We start from the raw sequence: 23,978 nt of genomic DNA on the forward strand, positions 1-23,978 counted from the left end.
AACGCTCCGGAGGCTGCTCTGCAGCTCAGACTGCAAATTCTACGTGGGCAGGGTGAGCGGTGAGTGCGTACTGCTAAAGCAGGATTCAGAAGGGTATGTGGCTTCTGGGCTATCGCTGAGCCTAAGGAGAGGATTGAGAACAAGGATAGCACAAATGGAAGAGATTTTCTTATTGCAGGGCCCGTGGGGTTAAGAAGAGGGCTGAAGTTGGCAGGATTGCTTGGTTTATGATTAATTCTGTGAGGGAGTTCCTTGATTTATAGTTAAAACCAGGATTAGAGTCAGTGTTACAGTTTTGAACAGCATAGACTGGAAAATGAGAAGTATTACTGGCTCTTTAATGGTCTCTGAAATGCAGAAAGGGGCTGAAAATGATGGTGTCTAGTTAGTTCTGGGGCTTTTATGAGTTCCGGAAGATAGGTGGGACTAGAGTCAGGGTTCAAGCTAGAGCTGGGCTGATGTTCAGGTCACAAGGGGCTGAAGAGACTCATGTATTGCTGGCACATGTAAGGCCTTTGACTGGAAGAGCAGCACTGCTGTTAACATACTTGGAAGGCTTATGGGTAATTTTGAAGTGAAAACAGGTCACTTTATGTCAATGGTGATGGTTGTATTTGGGAACAGAGAGACTGAAGAGCTTAGTTTGGGACAGCAGAAGCTGAAAGACTTAGAAAATAACTGAGTCCTGAAAGACTCAAGGTTTGGCCCTGACTAGACAAGGATGTAATAACCCACCTCGGTGGGTCTTGTAACCCACAGTGGCGAGCACCAGCTGTTTGGGATGATAAGCCTAGAGGAGGTGCAGTCTTAGGGCTTGGGATAGCTGGGACAAAAAAGTCACTGTGTTTAGGATGAGGCCCAGACAGGTAGGAAGAGTCTGGAGTCATCAAAACCAAATGGCTGTGCTGTCTATTGAATCACTGAGGTGTGATTAAGACCAGTGTAGTGATTGTGGCTTGTTGGTAAGTTCAGCATCTATGGAGATCTGAGCTAGCGCATCTGAGAGCTACAGCACTTTGAAAATACACAAAATGGAAAGACTCGTATTGCTAATCTGCAGTGATAAAGGGGAAAGGGAGGTAGTTATGTTGCCAGCAAGTAAAGTTTCATCAGAAATGTTGGACAAGAAGCATAATGCCTTCCACCAGTTTTTGAGTGCACTGTAGAGGCTCATGAATCGACAGAGACAGAAAGGGACGTTTGTCCAAGATCATAAAGCAAATGATGACTGAACAACAGAGCTCAGTCTCCTGCCTTGTCCTCCCTAACTTCTCTGCTAGACCTCTGTGGTGTTGTTCCACCGTACCAGTACGGAATAGATGTGGATTACAGCCTGCTGCTAGAGATTCAGCATGCGAGAGATTTGGGGTGGGGGGGTGTGCCCCCCTGTTCGTCTGTGCACTGAAGCAAGACGTCTAGATAAGAATAGCTGACAGCTTAACTCATGTTTAAAGTGTCCCCTGATACCGGACCTTTAAAGGAAATAAAGAATACTGCCAGCAAAAATCTACAAAAAAAAGCAAAAGTCTGCTCCAACCGGTGCTTCTCAGTAAGACATCTGGAGGCCCGGGACTGGCAGGGGTAACTGAGGCTTTTGCAACGCCAGCAGAAGTAGGTGGCCGAGAGGCGTGTACTGATAAAATCTAATTGCCCTATCGATTGGCTTCGGAGCCACCGTCAGCTGTGGTGATGATTGAGATATTCGTATGTGTGTGATGCATGTTAGCTGTATCTCACTGCTCTGGGCCCACTGGGGACCTTAAGGTATTACAGAGATCTCTTAATCATGGAGCAAACTTGCGTGTGTTGGGCTTGCTCTGCGGCACTACAGATTTATTACAATTGCCACTGAGGCACTTGGATTTCCTTAGGTCCCAGGGGGTCCTGGGTTTCGGGAAGAGCTGCCCTGTTTGTAACTCTGAATTTTTAACTGGCTGAGGAAATCCATCTCGCTGGTTTAGGATTTTACCCATCTGCACCCTCTCTCAACTATTTTTCCTTCCTTCTCATCTGGGTTGACTGTTGACAGTCTCAAGTCCTCAGATTTTTAAGAATAGTAAAACTTCTGCGTTCCCTGCCTGGTTTTGTGACGGGGAGTGGAGGCGCTTGTGCTTGCAAAATAGAGCGCGCTGGTTTCTATAGTCCCTGGATAAATGTCTGTTCACCAAATGGTTGTGCAAATTTCAAGTGTGCAGGTGTTTGTTGTTTCCAACGCAGAGTGAAAGAGCAGTAAATTGTTGTGGAGGATCAGAGAATGTAGTGTAAAGGAAAGGCACCTGCCTCTCTGCCATCGCTGTTGCTCTTCATTGATTGAGATGATATCTAGCTCCTCTTTTGAAGCCTTAAGTTATGTCTACACTGGGCTTATATCCAGCTGCTAGGTTTAATCTCCTCCTTTTTTCTCTGGTCAGTGTTGGACTTTTATTTATTATTTATTTATTAAACCTGTGGGTAGCTAATCCAGCTGCTGAGAGGTAAGGTTGGCTCTTGGGCAGGGAGATGCTCCTTTGGCAGAGAAGTGAGGTGAGCTACTTCCCCCAAGTGCTGAGAGTCTGCAGGACTGCAGCTGTGGGGAACACATGTAGAGCCTACCTGGAAAAACAAGCTTTGGAGATGCCCAGAGCTCCCAGGCAGTGAAATGTGAAAGGTCTCGCCCTGCCTTTGACCCTGCGGACTTTATTCTTCTGCTGCGTCCTTCTCTTGCGGTGGTGTTCTGCGGTGGAAAATGCTGGAGAATGCCTTCCTTGGTGCTAATTAAATCACAGTCACGGTGGGGATATAATATGCCAAATGGAGGAAGAAAGGAAAAGTGCGTATAATGGGGTCTGTACTTCCTTGGGAACACAGAGAGGCGGCCTGTGTTGGTGAGATTCAGTAAGAGGCTTAACAACATCTGCAAAGGTACAGCAAGTATGCTCAGCTGCCTCAGGGGGAGCGTGCGTGTGGGAGGGGAGGGCAGGCGAGGAGGCTAATGAGAATATAAAAGTCGTTTCCAAATGGATCAGATAAAGGCGAGGCAGCAGACAGGGTACGGCACTGGCACTACAGAGGGGCTTACCTTGAGAGCGGATGATGGCACAAGGCGCTTTTAATCTTAATTGAGAGAGAGACACACACACACACACAAGGATGAGCAGAGCCAGGGCTGCTTGACAAAGGCACAGTAGCAAAGCTGACGGTTTGCACATCAAACACGGATTTAGAGCCCCTTTAAGCAGCTAGTGGTGTGTCTGTAAACAAGTCCAATCCCCTCTATCCAGTTTGGCTGATGCAGACTGCCAGGGCAGGCGCGGGTGGGGGAGGACGGAGGAGGCCTTGCGGGGCTCCGTGGCTCAGAGAGAAAGTACGGGTGCCTCCCCGTGTGTGTGTGTGTGTGTGTGTGTGTGTGTGAGCTTTGCACCCTGCTTTGGGATTTGAACCAGCGTTTTGCAACAGAATCCTGGCGCCAAGGCTCGAAATAATTTTTCTCCTGCAAACCCCCTGTTAATTTCTCCTCTTTCTCTCCTCAAATACCCTCTGTTCTGCAGTGCCAGATTTCATGACTTTCCAGTTGCAGTAGGACTATTTGCATGGATAGAAGTGGAAGAATCAGGCTCACTGGTGCTAGAGGCAGGTGGGTAGATCTTCCCTCCCTTCTGCCCCTCGTGATTAGAGGGAGTTGGCTTGATGTCTGAATATTGTCTGAGAGAGGGCACTTAATGGAGACATGGCATAATATCTTGCTCCAAACAAAAAACAATTTGCTATGGTTCTGCATATATATATATTTGGGACTGTGCATGGACTGAAGACCCCTTTGCCAGTGATTAGAGGCTTCTTTGGCTGTGGTGTGGGAAGCAGCAGAAGGCCAGCTTCCCTGTGTTGCAGAGCTTCCAGAAAGTTTGGGCTTTCCCTAGGGCTTGTTGGTCAATGTGATGGAGCTGCCAAACCCTGAGAGCCTTGGCCTCAGTGACCAGTAGAGTTAACCTGCAAGGATTCCTGTGGAAACCCCATGTGATAGGGAGAACATGACATCTGTGTCCCTTGAGGAGTCCTGCTCTGTTGGGGGCCGTGTGTAGTTGGTGCTTTTGCAGTCCTGGAAAAAATAGTGTTCATCTACAATGTCTCAAAAACACCACGAGAGATCTCTGCTTTCTCCCTGCACAGCTTTTTGTTCTGTATTAACACTTGTGTCTCATCTTTTCACTTGCTGCTCTCTTGGCTAAGCAAGGGAGAAGGAGAAGCTTTGGGAGTGAACTGTAAAAAGATTCACGTTTAAGAATTGGGCTTGGAATTTTTATTGACAAGGCAGTGCTTGTCGCTCACACACACGTGGATCCATAGCTGATCAAACTAGTTGTCTCCGTTTCTTTGGGCCTACCCCTGAACTCTGTGTGCCTGCCATGGAGGGCTTCCCAGTGACTTCACTTGGCTTTGCACTGAGACCTGAAGCTTTCATCTGCTCAGGAGGAGTTAATATCAGGGGTGAAAAAGCATTGGGATCATGGATGTTCTAGCTAATGGTTAGAGACAGAATCACAGTGAACGGCTGTTTTCTGAGCGTGTGATAATGAGCTAGGATGCAGACATGTTTTCATTTAACAAAGCCAAACAACAACAAAAAAAGCTGCCTTAAATTGAGCAGAAAATCAGCACCAAATGGGCATCTAAGAATTGTAAGCCCAGCCACCTTTGTTTATGTGTTTCACCATGAAGGACAGTTGTTTATCTAGGCAAGATGAGGGTCCAGGCTCTGTCAGTGCCATTCATCCTCCTGGCTTGGGTCTGGAGGACTGTCCTTTTTTCCGTGCTCTATTTAAGTTAATTTTTATTTCTTCTGAAGCCTTGCTGGAGTGGGAGGTCGCCTTTTGTAATACAATTGGAGGTCTTGGGAGGTGAAAGGAAAATGGGAAAGCCCAACGTGGAAGCTTTTGCAGTGCCCTACAACTGCACTTGCAGCGTAGGTTAGTGCACGGGATTTGGCTGGTGTGAGTGTGAAGGTTTTTTTCCTTGGCTTTGTCACTGCAGGAGGAGAAGGAGCAGAGGCAGGTTAGTGCCCTGTTCTTGGAGTTCAATAAACCTTGCTCTTGGCAGGGATTTGAAGCCTGCTGCTGGCAGGAGGGTTGTAGGATGGCTCTGCAAACGCCTTTGGGAAGATCAGTGATGTGTTTCAAGGTGTGTCTCCCGCACTTTGAGAAAAGCAGTGCCACGGCTGGGCAGGGCTCACCACGGCAGCTGAAGCAGCTTGGCCTCCCGCGTGCCTGGTGAACAGGGCAGACTGGCCACAGCCAGCACAATGAGTCTGTCACTGTCCGTTGGGTCAGCCACCAAACTCATGGCCAGTCCACGTTGTGGCTTTGAAACCAAAATAAATACTGACTCTTTCTTCCCTTTCTTGCAGCTCTAGGAAGAGCAAGATTATCCTGCTTCCAAAAATAACCTCTTCCCCACCCCCTGCTTCCACCTCCTTTCCCAGGTGCCTTACAGGCAGCTAGTAAAGAGCAGAAAACAAATCACTGTTGCGGTGACATCTCACTGATGTTATATATAGAAATCCAGTACAGATTGTAGCGGGGCACCTGACTTGTCCACTCTCGCTTGCTGCTGGGTGGAAGCGTGGGGAGAGGAGGCAGCGTGTCGCTGCTCCTGACCCTGCCACGCGTCAAGCTGGTACTTCAGAGCCGGGGTTTTGACACTGTTCCTGCTCCAGCACGTGTGTGTGTATCTCTGCGTCATCAGGTTTGGATGCTGGGGATTTTAATCCTTCTGCTCATGCTGCACCAGCAGGGGTAACGCTGTTCCCCCACAAGCTCCCCATAGCTGTGTGTCTGCGGAGCTTGTGCTGTGATTAGATGCCCAGGTAGCGGCACTGGGCTGCTGCTCTGCTCCGTGTTTCTTTCAAGCAATCAGCGGGGTGCTCTCCGGCTCTTGGCTTCGTGAGGGCTCTGCTGAAAGGGAGGGAGAAGTCCTGCGTGAAGAGGGAGGGGCACAGAGCTGTGAGTGGGGGAGAGATGTGGTGGAGGACACGCAGGAAGATGTTATTGACCCAGACTTTTGGACTGATAGACTTGAGGGGAGGCCACCAGGAAACCGGAGCTGACTGCGGGGAGTGCTGAGCGTGTAGAGCCCCAGAGCAGTGTGTGACCACCTCTGCCACTTCCTGAAGCCCTGCCAGCTCAGTCCCTGCCTTACAGCACTGCTCCAACACATGGACCCTTTGGCAAAATGCCCTGGGCTGATCCAGGGTAAATGGGAAAGGCAACCATAACCATTACTGTAATTTGCGAAAGGTCACGCATTGGTTTGGTTTTTTTCCTCCTGCTGGCTCTGCATATACAGGTGAGCCCACGTTTCCCCACAGGGGCACAGTAAAGACCCTCAACTCCTTTCTCTCTGCTAAGCCTGTCTGTTGACTTTCTACAATTATTAGCCAGTGCAAATCGAGGAGGTGCGTGGGGATTCTCAAGGGTTAAGTTGCCTGTATATCACTGTGGGGAACAGCCTCATAAATTAGACCGGAATCTCTCCTGATGATGCCCTCTCTCCAGATGCAAGCTTGTGGTTTCATACCTGGTCAGGGGAGTCAGCAGTGCTGCATGCTTCATGTCAGACGTGAATAGGCCTGGGAGGAGCTCTCCTAAGATGGAGGGCTGGGGGTTGGAAAGATTTTTATTAATGATTTGCTGTGAGCAAGAAGAGGGTCAACTGCCTCTTTCATTAATTTTTCAGCTCTGCGCTATCTTTTTGTTCCCAATTCCTTTTCTTCCCCTCGCTCTTCTCCCCTTTCCTGTTCTTTTCCCTCCTCCTTGCATTTCTTTGGTTCTCAACCCCTTTTTCCACCCTTCCTTTTCCATTCTTAATCCTCATCTCACACACGCACCCTTCTTCCTTGCCATTTCCCCTCTTCTCTTTAGTTCCCTTGTCCTCCTCCCTGTTCTCCCTTCCCCACCCTCCCTCCATCTCCAAGCTCCTCGGGAAGAAGACAATTTGAAGGCTTTCCGCTCTGCTCTCAGCTGAGAGGCTCCTTCCCTCAAGCCAATCAATGGCAGCCTTTCAGCCCCAGTGGGGCTTGGCAAACATTAGATCAATAAGTTATTAGCACCATTCTGTCAGCTGTAATGTGGAGATTGATCGGGGCCGGGGCTCCTGCATGCTGCCTGGCACTTCCCCAGCCTGATAAAGATGACAGATTAAGGGAATAAGAAAAAGGAATTAAGGAGTCTGGCTGTCAAAGCTGTCACGGACTGGAGGAGCGCTGTTTTTTTCAGGGGCTGAATGAGTGCAATCGGACATTTAAATGGTGCTAAGGGTACAGCACCACCAGCAGCTCTGCTGGAAATCACTATCTTTAGCCTTCACTTTTCTAAAGACAAGCTGGGAGGCTTGTAGAAGGAGCGGCCAGAGGAGGTGGAGCAGCTGTCCTGGGTGTTGGAGGGAATACCAGGTTGCTGGCACAGACCACACGCAGAAGATTCAGCACGTAGGAGCCCGTAGGGAAATGTGAGTGCTGTCCCTGCCACATCACCTTACCCACCTTTTGGGCATGCTTGGGTGTTGCGTGGTGTTCCCCAGGACTGAGGGAGGTATCTGTGTCAGAGGAACGATGCCAGTTTTTATAGTTTTTTATCACAGATACCTAAATTGAGGCCAAACGACCTTTGCCCGTGAGGTTTGTGGTCCCTCAGGGAAAACCTGATCCTTAGTGGAATTGTGCTTAAGTCTTCTGATTTAACAAGCTTCCCCCTTCTCCTGTCTTACTCACTAGAACATGCTCCTTGCTAGAGCTAGAAAGTGAGTCTCCAAAAGGCCTGGACTTCCAGCCCACCCTCCCAGCCTCATTCTTTAAGTCTTTTCTGGAAGAAAGTGGGGATTCACAAGTCTGCAATCGCTAAAAAGCCTCTCTGCAGCATATAAAATTAATTCAGATCTCTCTCTTAAGTGCAGTATATCCTCTCCGTGAGTGTTTTTCATACTATGAATATTTACCACCTTTCTATGGCTTGGTGCATGCTGTAAAAATGAATTTTGTAAGAATCTGGGAGACGAGGGGATGCGGGTGCACCTCCTCTAATACACAGCCTCCTTACAGACAGACAGGGGGGTGACTCCAGCATGACCTGCACCTCCCTCTGTTTCACTCCTTGGGAGTTGAAATATTGGACAGTCCTTTTTAGGTGCTTAGCTCCAGGCAAACTGAGCGAGCACAAGGAGGTGGGAAGTAGCAGGATACTGTTTTCATGGTAGGAGGAAAGGCAGATGGCCTAGTGGTTAGAGCTGAGAAAGGGGCTGCAGGCTGCTTCTCGCGCCTAGGAAAGGATGGTTGATATGTTATACACTGGGAATATACACTGTCTTGTGTGCTCCTGCAGCTTTCACATACGCTGTGGTTAACTCCCATTTAGGAAGGGCTTAGTGGCACTAGGCCTACCTTTGGGGTGCAATTTTCTGCGTAATGTGTTGAGATCAGTGAGCGATGGTCACTGACGACTCTTGCCTCTTGGAGTCCTCCTCTGCTAAAGTTAAGTTCTCTCAAAGTGTGCGGGAAAGGGAAAAACCTCTGAGTACTCAAAATTGCATCCTCCTTGCTTTGTAGTAAGAGACCATGAATGTGTCCCATTCCTCCCTTCCCTTTGTTTTCTGTTTTTCTTCCTGTTTCCAAGAGCCTCATGTCACAGGGAACTTGAAGCGTGGTGTTTTGAGAATGTTTGTAGATCCCTTGGTCTAGGCTAGGGACAGTCCTGAGCCAGGAGTGCCCAGCTTGCTCTGCTGTTTGGACTATTTGTACTGTCTAGACTGGTACAGCAGCTAGCAAAAGGATGCTTCCTCCCCTGGAGAGCCTCCAATCTAAATCTAAATGACAACCCACAAATAGATATAGATGTGGAGACATAAAGGAACAGCGAGATAACCCAGTGTAATGGGTAAGGTTTGAAGCCTGCTGCCTGCCATGTCCCTGCCCCTGCCATTAAGCTGACCTGCTGGGAGGAGGATGCTGCCTTTATTCTGCAGTTGGTTTGACATCCCCTTTGCGGAGACCCAGCAGTATTTCCCCCTTCCTTGCTAGAACTCACCCTGCCCCATGAGCTGGCATGCACGTGTATTATTCTAGCATCCCAAGTCCCAGAAGCCCACTGTTTCCCTTCCCCCAGCTTCCCCAATAATTTTTTTTTTCTTTTCCCCATTCTCATTGCCCTCAGTTAAATTATGGCCCGTTATTCCCATGACCTTGTGCTTCACTCTCCCTTTGTTCCATTGATTCCTGCTGGCAAGGGATGGGGCCGATGTGCAGCCAGATTCCACGCTGCTGTGCGCAACTGACTGCGTGGCCCCTCGTCCGCCAGCCTTTGTTGAGAGCAGCTCTGGGCCTGCTGGGACTAGGCAAGCTGGTGCAGCTTCTTACAAAGGCACAAGCCCATTGCTGGGGAGTAAGTCTCCAGGGTCCCTGCAAACCTGTCACATTCGGCACAGGAACAGACTGAGCAGCAGGGCTGGAGCACCAGAGTTGTTTGAGCAGAGCAGCTCCTCTGGTGGTAGCCTGTTTGTGCCAAAGGAAAGGGGAGAGCTGAATAAACTGAGATGCTGCCAAGACGTTTCAAACTGGTCAGTGGGAATTGTCGTCTCCAGGGTTTAAGTTTGATGGGGGAGTTAAAGAGCAAGGGAGGATGTTTTCCTCTTAAAATAAAGTGAAAAATAATGTGAAAGGAGGTGAAAAAAGGACTCTCTTCTCATTAGATGTTGGCTATCTGAGCCTGGGTGATTTCCCATGTACACTGGCTCAGTTCTCTGTTTACTCAGGACTTCTGGGTCCAAGAAGCTTTCGGAGAAAACCCAACGATATGGATAGAGAGTATGAGAGAGGTCCTGATCTCTTCCCGTTGTGCTGTAGCATAACACAGTGAGAAAAAATTGGCACAGTCCCTCGGCCGCAGTCAGAACTCTATAGTCCCCCCATTTAACAACATTGGGAGGGCAAAAATGATGCGACGACCTCATATTTGTTTGTGTCCCTTTTCCAGGTGAAACCCTGTGCTCAGTCACTGGGACATGGGCTCAGTTCTCACCCTGCCCTTGGTGCAACGTGTGTCCTTGGTGCATCTGCTCTGCTGCAGATTCCCTTGTAAAGAGTGGTGGCAAAGCTCCTCCCTCTTTGGGGAAACCTAGAGCTAGTTTTCTAATCTTCCCAGCTGACTTAGGCTCCCAAGTCCTCTCTTCAAATCTGATAATGAGGCTTGGGATTCTTGGATGTGTTGGTGAACACGACTGTTAAGTCATCCAGCTCTGCTGGGTGCTGGGAGGCAGAGGATTAGAGGCGGTGCAGGAGTACAAAGCACTGTTACTTCCAGGTGACATTTCCACCCATGGCCTCTAATCAGTGTCTCTCAAGCCCACAGAGAGCTGTGATTAGATTAAACCCACATTGCCCTGGTTTCTACAGAAGGTTGTTGTATGGTGTTGTACCTGCATCCTTTTCTCTGTGGTTGCAAAGCCAGTGGGTGATACTTGTGTGTGGAGCCAGAAGTGCTGTCCTCCCCCAGCTGACCTACTTTCCTGGCCTGTCTCTGTTCGTGCTTCACTGTAGAAGTGCAGCAGGTGAGTGCTGCTGGACTTCCTCTTCCCGTGAAAAAGCGTGGAAAAAAATCCACTTTGATTTCTAGATCTTTGAGGAAAAAAAATCTGACTTTGTTTCCAGAATCCTCCCTGGATCTGTTCTGTGCTGTCTTGTCAGCCTGACAGGAGTCTCGAATGTAATGCAGGGTCTGGGGACCTGCGGGGGAGACCTGCGGGGGGAGTTTGTGTGGTCAGGGCTGTGTTGCAGTGGTGGCAGTAAGTGATCGGTATGCTTGGAGTTTCCTCGAGAGCTCCTTACCTGTGTTATTGCCTGGCCCAGCTTCGTAACGTTACAGCTCTACTGATAATGTCTTTCATTTTCAGCTTTAGTATTAAAAACCTGCCCTGATTTGGCTTCCTTTCAACTGAACTGCTTTGCAGAAGGCAGGAAAGAGGAGGCAAAAGCAGGGATTTGGGAAACACAACAAAAAAAGCCTCCCCCATCCTCTCTCTAAGGTGGAGTGTTGCCTTTTGCAGGTGCATGGGCTGAGCAAACAGCTCTCTTCTGGCTTTCTGGTCAACGAGTAGCAACGTACTCGAAATGCACAACCTGTCTTTGTGAGGGTGGTAAGACATCCAGAAGCTACGCTGCCAACTCATTTGCAAAACATATTTGGTTTTGCTGCTGCAAAGTCAGGGGGAGACGGAGTGTGTGGATGCTCCCATCCCATTGCCTTCAGCCACTGTCCTGGTTCTTTGTGTGCGAGTGCAGAGGGTTCCCTGAATGGCCTCTGGGCACAAAGGGATGAATTTAGAGTACAGGGTCCTGTAAAAGGGCAGGTGTTCAGCAGGTGTGAGTGGGGTGCCAAAGCTGTGCACGTGGTTTAAGCTGTAAAGAGGAAAGGATTGGTGCTGTAAAACAAACACATTGCCGTTTAGGTTGTACCCCAGAATCTGTGAGTTCACAAAGTCACTAATGAAAACGTGACGTGCCTCTTCCCTGCTTTGCAGCTAAGAAAGCGAAGAGGGAATATGACGTCTTAGAACGCTGAGCTGGAATTCAGAAGATTGCTATTTCGTCTTGTGCTCTCCTACTGACTCAGGAAATTTGGGGTGGATTGTTAGATCTTTGTGCCTCCATACTGGCTGCTGCTGCTAATTATTCCCTTTTCCTTGCTTACTGTCTATCTTGTTGATTTAGTCCCCACACTTCTGGGGAAGGAGGCAGTCTCTGACGCATCCCAGGACTTTGCCTTAAACGGAGAAGAGAAAAAAAAAAAAAAAAAAAAAAAAAAAAAAAAAAGAGGAAAATTTTCATTCTGTGATCTAACTGACTGCCATAAAAACTGCTTGGGGGGCAACCCAAATCCAAACTCGGTGTGTGGGATTTGGTGCTTTGGTACAGCGTGAACCTGAGATGCTGGAAGGAAAACGCTGCAGATCGTTCCTAGAGATGAATACACTAATGTGGGATCTCTCCGGAGGGCCAAGTTCAGATCTGGACCGCGAGGCAGTGGGGCCCCTTCCCCACGGACTGTTCACGCAGCCGCCGGCGCGTGTGCCGAGGGGTGGGTGTCGTGGAGGCTGGTGGGGCAGGGGCTGGTGTGGAGTTGGTTCTGCTTCAGAGAGTTCCTGCGCGATCTTGGTCTTCCCCCTGCACAAGTGCAGGCGGTTGGGAGGGAGATGGGACTTGCAACCTGTCCTGCTGACGTGTGTGGGAATAGCGGGGCATGGTGCTAGTCGGAGCGAATGTCTGCTGGCAGATGGGCGCACGGGGGTGGGAGTGGAACAGCGAGAGAGAAGGAGTGATAGGAGGGTAATGAGGTGCCTTGGCAGAGTTGTGAAATCAAGGAATCTTCACTGCTCATATTCTAACTGCTGTCACATGTAACTGGTGCTTCTGTCACCACTTCTCCCATGGAGTCTCTTCTGCCTGAAGTACACAAGAACAAGCCCTGTTGGGTTTTGCTGCCTTCTGTCCAGGCTGGGAGGGGCGAGCAGAGCAACGGGACTTTTGTTGTTTCAAAGCCACAAATCCCGGATGAGAACACTTCTGAGGAGGATATATGATCTTGGCCTCCAGCGCTGAGGGTTTGCAGCATCAGACTAACATTTCCAGGAAAATCAACATGAAGAATGAAGCGTTCCGTGGGGAGGGAGCTTGTGGCTCTATTTGTGCTGTGTGGCCAGGTACTTCCTAGCTGTGGTGCTGCCTTGGCAAACTGATGCTGTCTGTGGCTTTGGAGAAGTTATTTAAAGGGTAAACTGAGGCAGGAGGATTGATAAAATTCAAATTGTGTTGAAAGGCTGACTCAACACCTGGGATGTGAAGTGCTTAGAAAACTTAAAATGCTGTCCCTGGCTGACTCTCTCCTTTCCCATCTGCTTTCCAGTTGCCACTGCTTTGTTGTATTTACTTTGCTTTTGGTTATGGATGCTAGCAAGCCTCTGCAGTAGTCTCAGAGTGCCAGTTCTGCTAACAGGCTGGGTGACAGGGTCATGGCAAGATAAGATCGGAGGCAGCTTGTGCTCTTTAAAACCTTGAAATGCCACTTGTAACTTTGCAGAGTTCCAGAATTGCTCTTTGGATAAAGGCACTGCCTGGCAGGCTCTGCCCTCGGCACGTTAACTGCCTGCTCCCGGCACAGCTCAGCCTGTGGCAGCCACAGATCTCTGCTCTGGATCTCTTGATAAATACAATGCCAAGGCAGGAACCTGGGCTTGCTTGGCTGAATTCAAAGTAATGTGGAGTGATTCTGGGTACGAGGGACAGTTGCTTGGCTTAAAATGCCCCCCTGGAACATAAATAATTTTGTTGTTCTTATAAATAGCACCGAGGGGGTTTGTAACCTTTCTTAACCAAGACACTTTGGGCAAATTGCAGAAGCTTTGCACGCGTGTTGGCTCACAGGCAGATGCAGCGTACACTCTACTCAAATATGGTGCTTGTTTGTGAGATTATTATTTTTTTTTTCTTTTAAGATGCTGCATCTTTAACAAGCCCTTGATAGATGAGAATTTGATGCTTGCAGTGACAAACAGTCTCTTCCTTCCTGCCCATATGCAACATCATGCTTTCAGTTTCCCCAGCATTATTATGGGAGGATATTGATTTTAAATCTGTTCGGGGATGCTGTAATTGTATATTAGATATTTTGTGTTGGTTTGTAGGGCTGCAGTAATGCAAAAGGCTTGAGTGTTTCCGTACAATCTAGAGGGGGAAGATTGCTAAGGACCTTGAGGTTTTGAAGGAGGAGGGGGGGGAGAAGGGGGGGGAGAGAGATTGAGAGAGAGAAGAGAGAGAGAGAGAGAGAGATACTGTGGTAGGAAGATTCAGAGATCTGTTGTGCTTTTTTTTGTGTTGTTTTTTTCCTCCCCTTTCTCTCCCCCAGTTGCTTTGCATCAGGGCATGAAAGGAGTGGAAACACCAGGGGGACAAAAGGCAACAGAACAAATGATGAAACTCAGTAAGGAAATCAACTGGATTCAGAATTTATAGCTTTAAAACGTTGCATTGATCAGTGTGCGAATAGTCATTATGTGCTTTTGGACTGCGTGATTAGGAAAGCAGATCAAGGCTCTCAAGATGATGGTTTTTCTTACTTTCTTTTTTTTTTTTTCCCTCTGCTTGTAATATATGTGTGCGTATGTGTGTCTCTGTGTGTGTGTGTGAGAGAGAAGCAAAATACCAAAGTCTCTCTGGTTGCTTCTGCAAAGAGGAAAGTACAACCTTATCTGATACTCAGGTTTCTCATCTCTCTTCTAGATGAAATTTTAGGCAAGAGAAGAGTATGTTCTCCCAACAGCAGCAGTGAGTGTCCTTTAGAAAGCAAGAAAGCCAGAAGTGAGTCCCCAAAGGGTAAGTGCTGCTTCTCCCTCCCCCATCCCCTTCCCCTTTCTTCTCCTTTCTTAAGAGTGGAACTTAATTGAAATTAAGGAGGGAGGGAAGGGAGGGTTGCGAGAGGCTGTGGTGTGGGAGCTGTAAGTATCCGGCTCGGAGGGTGCATGAAGGAGGCTACCAGTGCACTGTGCTTTCTTTATCTAATCGGAGGGAAGCTTGCAGGGTGAGAAAGGGATTGCCTCTTAATTAGAATAATTGCTTTATGATTAAAAAAGCAAGCTGCAGCTTTTGAGGTGGATTTTAGGGGTGTTTCTACTTTTCAGGCAGAATGTCTTGATTACATGTTTAATATAAAAGATACACACAGGCTTATCATGCTGGCATCTGTTCCTTTAAAGGGAAAAAAAGAAGCCTAGCAGGGAGAATAGGGCTGCCTAGTTCTTTCTTATGCATTTATGGCACTGTTCCTATAGAGATGGAATCTGCAGAAGGTTTCTCTTTTTAGGGATTTTTAATTTTTTTTTTTTTTTTTTTAAAGTGGAATGGGTAATGGAGCCTGCAGTTAATGAGTTTGTCTCAAGGTTGCGTAAATGAGGTTTTGCAGGCCGTTCACTTAAAGGCTTTGTTCTTAAGTTCAAACTAATTAGCTGTCAGTAATACCCATCTCCATCACTGTGCCGAACCTCCACTTTTTGGCCACTAAAAAAAAAAAGGTAAAAAATAAAAGCAGACTAGCTGCCTGAAGCTAGATCCTGTTTCATGGGTTTGGAGTCCAGCAGCTGAGACTCTTCAAGGTGTATATTCTCACTAACCAGTCCAGGGAATCTCAAAGGGGACTTTTTGCAGCAGTTTGAAGCCTTCTTAAACTACGTCCCTTATATTCTGCTATACAGAGATATATTGTAGGGACCTGTACTGCATCCTGATGTCACATAATGTTCCTGTATATTGTCTCTTCTTGACTCCTTGTCCCCAAATTATGATGTGAAGGGCAGCATACTCTGAGAGGCTGTTGAATGCTAGTGTCACTTAATATAATATTGCTAGCACTACCCAAGAACGGACTAAATTTTATCTTTCACTTAACACTCTCCTGCCTGTTAACTCTTAGCTTTTTACTGGGTTTTTCTGAAGGGTGTAGAGAGGAACCCTATATACTGCTACTCTTTACCAGTTTTCCTTGATTTTTTTTCATCTGCCCTAGTCCTATTGAAATGTTTCTAGTAGACATGCAGGTAAGTTCCAGCAGGGTGCTTCTATAGATTGGGAATCTCATTTGTTATATAGGGGCCTGAGACTCTTGTAACACCCTTGATACACCTGCTGTTGTCTTTGCTGTTTCTGCTGAGTCTGTATCCTTTGTAATTCCAAGACAGGGCATGCTTAGGAACGGAATCCAGGTAATGGCAGCCCATGTGGCCTGGCTGAGAACGGGCTAAACTTTAGTCAAGCCATCTGAAACCAAACTATTGCGTTTGGCTTCACCCTAATAAAGCAGCTGAATTTGCACAAATTGATCTTTTTGCCACGGGAGCAGCGGGGTCAAACAATCCCACTCCATTTCTTTCCTCTGGCCTTGCCACCGTTTTTGTTTACGTGAGTGGGCTGAGTGCAGTGTGAGGCAGGAAAGCAGCCCTTGGCTTTGCAGTATGTACTTAGGAGCTAAATCCTGCTCCTTAACTCTGAATGACTCAGGGATTCCCCCTACTCATTAAGAGAGGGGTCTTGGGAAACCCTGAGTAAAAACCAAACTTTCATTTTCTACTCCCACTTTTTGTCTCAGAAAGCCTTCCCTGCCCTTTAAACAGAGCGTGAGACAGAATGGAAATTCTGAGCCAGGCCCTTTACTCATCTCCCGTGTTACCTGTTTTTTATTATATCAGATCTTTGGGGAAGCCCTGCTCGCCCCACCGCTGTGGCAGGCATTTTAACCTTGGGCTGTGCTGATGCTGGAGTACGTCGGAATAGTGAAGGGCTGAACAGGGACCGAGACTTTGTGCTTTTGGGGCCTTTACCTACCCACCCCCTGCTATGCAAAGGGAGTCAAAGGAGGAGCTGTAGCCAGTGTTTGTGTCGTGAGGCCCAAACAGCGAGAGCACCTCGCAGCTGAGAGCTGCCAGGAGACTCCCATCCATCCTGGGGTGGGTGGGCAGTGCTCCATGGCAGGGGTACAGCGGGGGGCCGGGGGGGACCGCTCCCTGTGCTCCCAGCTCCGTGCCAAGGAGCTGGCTGGAAACGGAAGGATCCGTGTTGTGTGACGAGCCATTTCCAAACGCAGTGGTCCCTAGTGACCAGTTACCTGGAATTTGGTAGCTGGGGAAGTGCGACATTGTGCTAGAGCCCCCAGCTTGGTGGGGACCCAGATGCTGTGAGAGTGGTTTGTGATTTAGGAGTGGGAAGGGGAATAGGGACCGACTGGAGACGAGGAGCCCATGCAGCCCCACGCTGTCTCCCTGGGACGCACCCTTCCTTTTTCTCCGGCCCACCAGCGTGTCTTGTGTGGGTGCTGGTCCTCCACCTTCTTCACTCTCCTGTGCCACAGCTCAAGGTGGGCACTCTCCCCCTCGCCGTGCAGGCCGGCCCTGGATGCAGCTCTCCTCAGGGCACAGCTGCATTGTCTCTGAAACAGCCTTTTGAAGAGGAGAAGTGACCCCGTGCCCGCGGCACATCTCGTGCTGCTGTGGCTGCGCCTGACAAGGCAAGGAGAACAGAGGCAGCCAAGTAAATCACTCCTTCTCTCTGACTGAGTGAAAAAACACCTGTAGGGCTGGAAACCCTTCCAGCGGGGAAGCAGTAACCTTCCCTTCCCCCCTCCCCGATGCTCGCAGTGTGCGCTCCAGAGATCAAAAGAGAGCCCTATCTCAGTGGAAACAGGGCCGCGCCAGCGCTGCTGTCAAACAGAGCAGAACGTTCTCGCGTCTAATATGGAAATGCGAGCGTATCAGAGGCTCGGAGCGAGGGCTGTGCTGGCAGGTCACGGAGGAAGCTTTCTCCCCGGGAGACAATTCCCCAAGTAAAACCCTCGCTCCTGCCGCAACAGCATGTCTGGAGATCTGCTTCTCCGATACCTCGAGACGTGAAATAAAACTGAACGATTGCAAAAAAAGAGAAAATCAGTAAGAGTATTTGGGTTCCTGTTTGAACCGCTGAAAAATAAATCTGGTCGAAGCCTCGTTATTTGGAAAGATTTGAAACTAGACTGGACCAAGTGCTGGAAAACACATGTAGGGAACAATATTGCACTCACCCCCTGGGGTGGGCTGATGAGCTCATATGCTGCTCCTTCTGCCATTCTTTTTGCTATTGCGGATCATTTAAAACAAAATAAAATCTTATTACATCTTTGGTTGATGAAGTAGACCAGAACTGGGGCTAGACCACAGCTGGGTAATTCAGATCCAGCCTCTCACTTTGTTACTCTTCTTTGGTGGGGGCGTTATCCATATGTTGATCGCTTTGGTAGCTGCCCAATTAGGCCAAATGAAAAAACGTTTGGCCCCATTCTTGCTGACAACTTCACTGCTCCCCAAACCCACGCTGCTGAGCATGGTGGGGGTGGGCACGGTCCCTCTCTGCCCTGGCAAGTGACAGCTCAGGCAGCAAAGACGCTGAAGCTGTACTGGCTAAGTCCTGGCTTTGAATCTGGTCTGAGATGCTTTTTCAGGCTCCTTAAGCTTTTGCTGTGGCTCAGTGAAGGCAGCCTCAGCCCGTCATGGGTTTGCTGTAGCAAAGGAGAGGAGATGGACAGGCTGGGATTGCCTGGGGAGGACGACCCTTATAAAAGCTTGGTGAAAAGGTTGTGCAGCAATGACGGGTCCTTCAGGCTGAGCAGAAAACCTGCATCCTCAGAGAGCCTGACTTCCCTGGGGCTGCTACCAGCGGGACCCTGCAGCGCTGGGGGGGTGGGAGAGGTGGGCTCCCCTTGGCTGGGGTGAGCGGGGAGGTGTGCTGGAGAGGCCAGCGGATGCCTGCCACGGCTCTGCCTTCCCAGTGACCGTGCCAGAGTCCGTTTCACACCTGGCAGCTGGAAGAGATTTGGTGAGATCAGTCTCCCGCATTACCCCCTGGTAATGACAAAAGCTTCGGCAAAGCTGGAATTATCGCTGGCTGAGTCATGTGAAATCTCCCAAGTTTTAAGTGTGGAAATCCAACCTTTCCCTGGACTCCTCCTTCCTCTTAGCCTCCCCTTGCTACCCCCCTTCTCTCTCCCCTCCTTGCACCTGAAATCTGCTCTGTGGCTGATCGGATAGGGTTTATGGTAATTAAGTGTTATTAAATCCCCTCCTCCCTCCCTTTTTTTTTCTCTAATGACACAGCTGTGGGGGGAAAAAAAAAAAAAGTGTTTTTCTAAATCAGGTCTGTGTCATGTGGCTTTGCTCCTTAGACCTTTGGTTAAGAGCATCAGAAGGGAACTGAAACAGTTGGTGCACTTCTGCGTGCCTGGGGGGGGTGGCAGGAGCAGCAAGAGTGCGGAGGGGGATGTGGGAATCTGGCCCGCAGAGTGACCTGGTGGGAAGGGCATGGGGAAGGGGGGAGCCCTGTCCCCCACCCCTTGCTCCTTCCACCAGAGTCTTGGGTACCGGAGGCGGGGAGTGGGAGGGAGCAGGCAGGGAGCAGGCTGCTGCTGCAGCCTCCCTCTTTCGGGTCTGGTTTCGGAATGTGACGCAGGCGGCGCAGGGTGGGGATCCAGCTCCTGCTACCAGGCAGCTTGAAGCAGGCCATGAACCTGTGATTTACACAGGAAGCCTGTGGTCCCCGAGATGCAGATGCATGTCACGGGGGTAGAGATCGGTGGTTGCAGATATGGCCACAAATTGCCGTGCTGATCGCGGATCTGTGCTGAGCTGGACGGCTGACCCGAGTTGGAGGGGACTGAAGTAATTTCCCTTTCTGCAGAGGAAGAGTGCCTGCGGAGCCAGTGATGCAACCCTTTTTTATTGAAACTTTGTGCAGCTTAGGCTCTTTGTTATTACTATTAGTCCCTCCTATATTTTGGGAAGGAGGTGGCTTCATTCTAACGTTTCAAGGTTGCATCCCCGAATCTGAGTCTCTGGTTGAGTAATGAGTTTCGGTGGCAGGCAGCACTTGCTACTAGTGGCCTCTCATACTGGCCAAGGCAGAAGTGAACCGGCCCCTAAGCTGCTGTGTCAGGGCCTTGCTTTACGCGTACTCTGTCTCTTGGACTTTTGTTTGCCACAGGCTCTTTTCTGATAGCTAGCTTAGGGGGCTTTCTCTTACCAGAGAGAGATCTGCAGCTCTTTTCCCAGCAAGATGTCCGGTGCCTGCCTATTCATCACAGCGCTGATGCTGGTGTGAAGTGAGTGGCCTGTGCTCGGAGCCACCACCTTGAATTTGGAGCCAGTCTGGCAGCAGAGTCACCTGCCATGATCCCTGAGGGACTCTGTCTGCGAATCGCGGTGGATGAAGGAGCAGGAATCTGGGGCACACGGTAGGGTGGTCTTGTCAGTCACTGAACGCAGCGGTGGTCTTGTGACTGCAGCTTGGGGGGAGCCTTTCCCATTCCCTCCCTTCCCTTCTGCCTGCTTAGATTGTTACTGGGAGTTCCTCTCTGAGTAATGAAAAGGTTTTGCCTGTGGGGAAGATCCAAGATAAACCGGTGTTAGAGCAGCCACCGCCAAGGCGGAGAACGGTAATTACTCTGAGTTCTGCTTACAGTAAACAGAAAGCCTTGGTGGTTTTATCTCCCTGATTGTTAGTGGGATCCCTACTGCCCAGGGAGCAGGCAGGGCCTTCCTCAAAGCGCCTCCCTCCTGGGCTGCGCAGTGGTGCGGGGGAGATGGAGAGGTAGGCATGTGGGGTGTAATTTTAATGGCCTTGGGGTGCTTAGCCAGATGTACGGGTCTGAAACAACCTGCTCGTGTGACTTCCCTCTAAGAGCTGGGCAGGTGGACTGTCCGTTGGGCGGTTGTCAGCATCACCCGCCCTGGCTGCTCGAACATCTCTCACGTTATCGTGTCCTCACGGGTGTTCGGAAAGGTTGGGGGGGGAGAGGTGCGTGTCTGATCAGGTATTAGTTGAAAAAAAGAAGTCACGTTCCCGAAGATGAAAGGATGAGAACTCAGTGAACTCTTTCATCCTGCCTGTCCTCTTTGCCACCTTGGAGGTAGAGGCTTGCTGGTAATTTCATGCTATTATAATGCAAAGCTTGTTGCTTTAGGGGGGAAAAAAAAATAAAAGTTGTTCATGAGTTTTTTGGGTGCTGTGGCAATTGAAGCTGTAGACTTTCCTGTATGTAAGTGTGCCCATGTTTGGAGGTTTAGCAAGTTGTAGGTGTGTCCTGGTTGCATATAATGGTACATCTCGGAGCACAGGGACAGCTGCATTGGGAGGCTTGGTGCAGCGAGTTCAGAGGGTACGGCCAGAGAGTTGGGGGAAATTGTGCTAATATCCCTCTCCCCCCCTTTCTCTTTCTTTTGCACTGTCCCTATACTTATGTGATTTTCCACTGTATTTCTCTCTGGAAAAAAGACCAAATCTTTCTACTCTTCAGAAAACTCCCACACGCCTCTGCTTGAGGACTCGGTGACTCAGATGACCCCGGAGGAGCACTACAGACGCATGATGTCGGCGCTGAACGAACACGGCACGTTCGAGGAGCAGCAGCAACAACGTCTCTACCAGCTGGCCAACAGCATGGCAGTGCCCAGCCACGGAGGTACACGCTCTTGCAAATGGGAGAAGAAGGGGCTCGCTTTGCCATTCAGCACCGATTTTGTAAGATGTCCCTAACCCCCGTCTCCGTGTGAGGAGGATTTACGGGCTGCGGCGTCGCGTGTTTATCACACGATGAATAGAGGTGGTGCTAAAGAGTGTCCCACAGACCGATTCTCCCACCATCTCTATGGGGGCATCTACCTTCAGCCATCTATGAATGCTAATACCTCCTGTGGCTGGCTGGGGGGGGCACACTGTTTACTGGAATAGCTTAGCTGCAACATCACTCCTGTGTATTTTGCAGCGGTGGTGAGGCAGGTCCTTTTCTTCCTTTGTTTTCAAGAGTTCATGTCAATATTAACATTCAGACTCTGTGGTGTAAGTCTTATTTGGATCACAGCGTGGAGCAAGGGCATAACTCTGGGGGGTTGTGAGATGTAGGCAGTGCCAGATACTCCTGCCATTTAGTGATGGGGTCTGAAACAGCAAGATGTTGTTGCAGGATTTGGTTAAGCGTTGATAGTACTAGGTTTAGAAAGTTTGTGCAGTAGTTGCTACACACAGATGTAGCGTAAAACGGTGTTAAAGACCTTTCACCTTAATGAGAATTAGATGTCTTATGATTTTACGGACAATTAAAATATGCAGATGAAGCTAAGTTGCAGTGAAGACAGCTTAGCAGGCGAATGCTGAAGTCAGTGAGGCAGGTTCATCCATGGTATCATCTGTCGAAAGCAGCTATGTTTACATCACTAAGGGTTGATCTGCACTTTCACTAGTAAAAACCAGATCCGCTGTGGAAAAGGAAGGGAAAGGGTTGCTGAAAGGGAGAGAACTTCTTCCATGCCCAGCATATGCTCACTTGGTGAGAGCTTCCTCAGAGTGTTGCCTTAAGGACCCTGTAGACTACAGCTTCCAGCACTAAGCAGTTGTCCCCAGACCCCCCTGGGATGGTATGGTGCTCTGAGGTTGGGCACTGGGGACAGCTGAGGAACCCCCCAGCTCTTCTTCATTTAAAGCCAGCTGTGTGCACTGCAGACTGTGCCCCTGAACCTGCCCATCTGCTGTGTCCAGGCTTCAGCAGCACAGGAGTGTTTCTGTACCAGTGTCTCTGTTCAAGGGGAGATGCTGCCGTTCTGCTCTTTAAAAGGAGGCTGGTGCTTGTGCAGTTATGTTAATGCGAGGAAGGGAAAATCCGAAACCTGGTCCTGAAGCAGCCTCTTCATTAACACATGCCATTGTCCAATGCTGCTGCCTTGTCCTGGCGCTGGAGTGGTGTCCCGGGGGGGACGAGGGTCCTGCAGTACCAGGATCTAATGGGTCCCGCAGGAACTGAAGGATTGCTTGAACGTTTTGCCTCGCTTGTGAAGGAAGCTGCCTAAATCCAGCTCGGCTGCAGCACCCCGCGCTGTGCCTAAAGGGGGCACCAGGCAGTTACAGGTTCTACCCTGAGAACCGCTTGGCAGAGCACAGGAGTCACAAGCATCCCTCCACAGACTAAAAAAAAGGCTCCTGGGCTCACTTCACTGTCCCTCGGGTGAGCAAAGCCAGCCCGATGCTGGCTCGGCTTGGTCCAGAGTAAAGCCCTGCGTTGAACCCGAGAGCTCTGATGCAGGAGCGAGGGGTGAGGGAAGGGACCCAGCTCTCTGGATCAGGCTAAGCCAGGGAGATGGGTGATGCTGTTCCAGTCTTGGGAGCAGAGGGTTGAGGCGTCACTGAAAAGCAACACTGTGTGAGAATCTGCTTCCTACCCGGGGCGCGGAGGGCTGACACGTACCTGCTGCGTGATCCAGGGAAGGAGCGCAGGCAACATCAGCGAAGCATCCAGCAAGAGCTGGAGGAGAATCTCCTGTCTAGAGTGCAAATCCCCAGGGCTCCTTGTTAGGTTAATGAAGAGGCTGTCTTCTTTTCCACTCTGTTTGATTTGATTGGCTTCTCTGGGGGCAAGAAGGCGATTCCTTTCGCTGCGGAGTAAAGATTTTCTTATCAGCAAAGGCACGGCATAAACCTGCGCTGAGGCACACCGGAGTGAACGTGGCACGTGATTCTGCGTGTGGTGTTCGGCTGTCCCAGGTGTTTACGGAGCTGCAGAGCTCCAGCAAGCACAATACATAGGTACGGGGCAAAGCCACACGCCGTAGGGCTGGAGTTCCCACACATACGTGTGGCGAAGCCGAGGACCGTGTGTACGTGCGTCGTGCACGAAGGGGTAACACGTGCAGACGTGCAAATGCTTGAATATTCAACCGTGACATGCAGGTCTGTGGAGACAGTGCTGAATGCCACAGAGTGTGTACTCGGCACAAAACACGTTAGGTTTTTGGTTTTGTAAAGACAGTCACAACAGAGCCCTTAACCTGGGCACCGGGTACCTGCGGAACACGCATCCAGGCAGAGCCTCTGCTGCAGAACTGCTGGCATCGCCCCCTTCTCCCCCCATGGAATGGGCAAAGTAGCTCATTACATTAAAAGCCTGACGTATTTTTTTATTATTATGATTAAATTGGTTCATCAGCATTTGCTAGGTGAGGGGTCACCCTAAGGTTTTGGGGTGGACAGGGGGAGACAAGGAGTCTACACAGACAGAGTCTCTCGTGTAACACTGACAAGACAAAACTTGGTGTATTTTGGATTGTCTCCACACCACAGGGCTCTGGTTGGGCTATAAATTATTAGTGCCAGTACAAAGCGCAGTTTATCTGCGGGCTCACATGGAGGCACCAATAACATTAATAATTTAAAAAATGTTAATAATTTAGAAATCTTTTTTTTTTAATTGCTTTTCAACCCCCCTTCTCCACCCCCATTCTCCCAGTGGCATTCATCCCACATTCTGAATTCAGTCTGTCTGCGTGCCTGGAACCTCCATCCGCCAGCGTCCCACTGTCAATCAATCTGATTTCCCAACTGTCAGAGTGCAGGATTGTAAATAACA

The 23,978-nt window shown here is 49.5% G+C and overlaps 1 protein-coding gene across 1 annotated transcript in view; it reads left to right on the top strand.

Annotated features, from left to right (window-relative positions):
- The window catches only part of SAMD11 (sterile alpha motif domain containing 11), an 82,168-nt gene that overhangs the window by 35,372 nt on the left and 22,818 nt on the right, over nt 1–23,978 (top strand). Inside the window, exons 4-5 of the mRNA XM_026862943.1 lie at nt 14,294–14,386; nt 20,880–21,103. Coding sequence (XP_026718744.1) covers nt 14,294–14,386; nt 20,880–21,103 — 317 coding nt within the window. The remainder of the gene's footprint in view (nt 1–14,293; nt 14,387–20,879; nt 21,104–23,978) is intronic.

The sequence above is a fragment of the Athene cunicularia genome (assembly GCF_003259725.1).
Source record: "Athene cunicularia isolate RWA chromosome 21 unlocalized genomic scaffold, athCun1 chr21_part1, whole genome shotgun sequence".
NCBI lineage: Eukaryota > Metazoa > Chordata > Aves > Strigiformes > Strigidae > Athene > Athene cunicularia.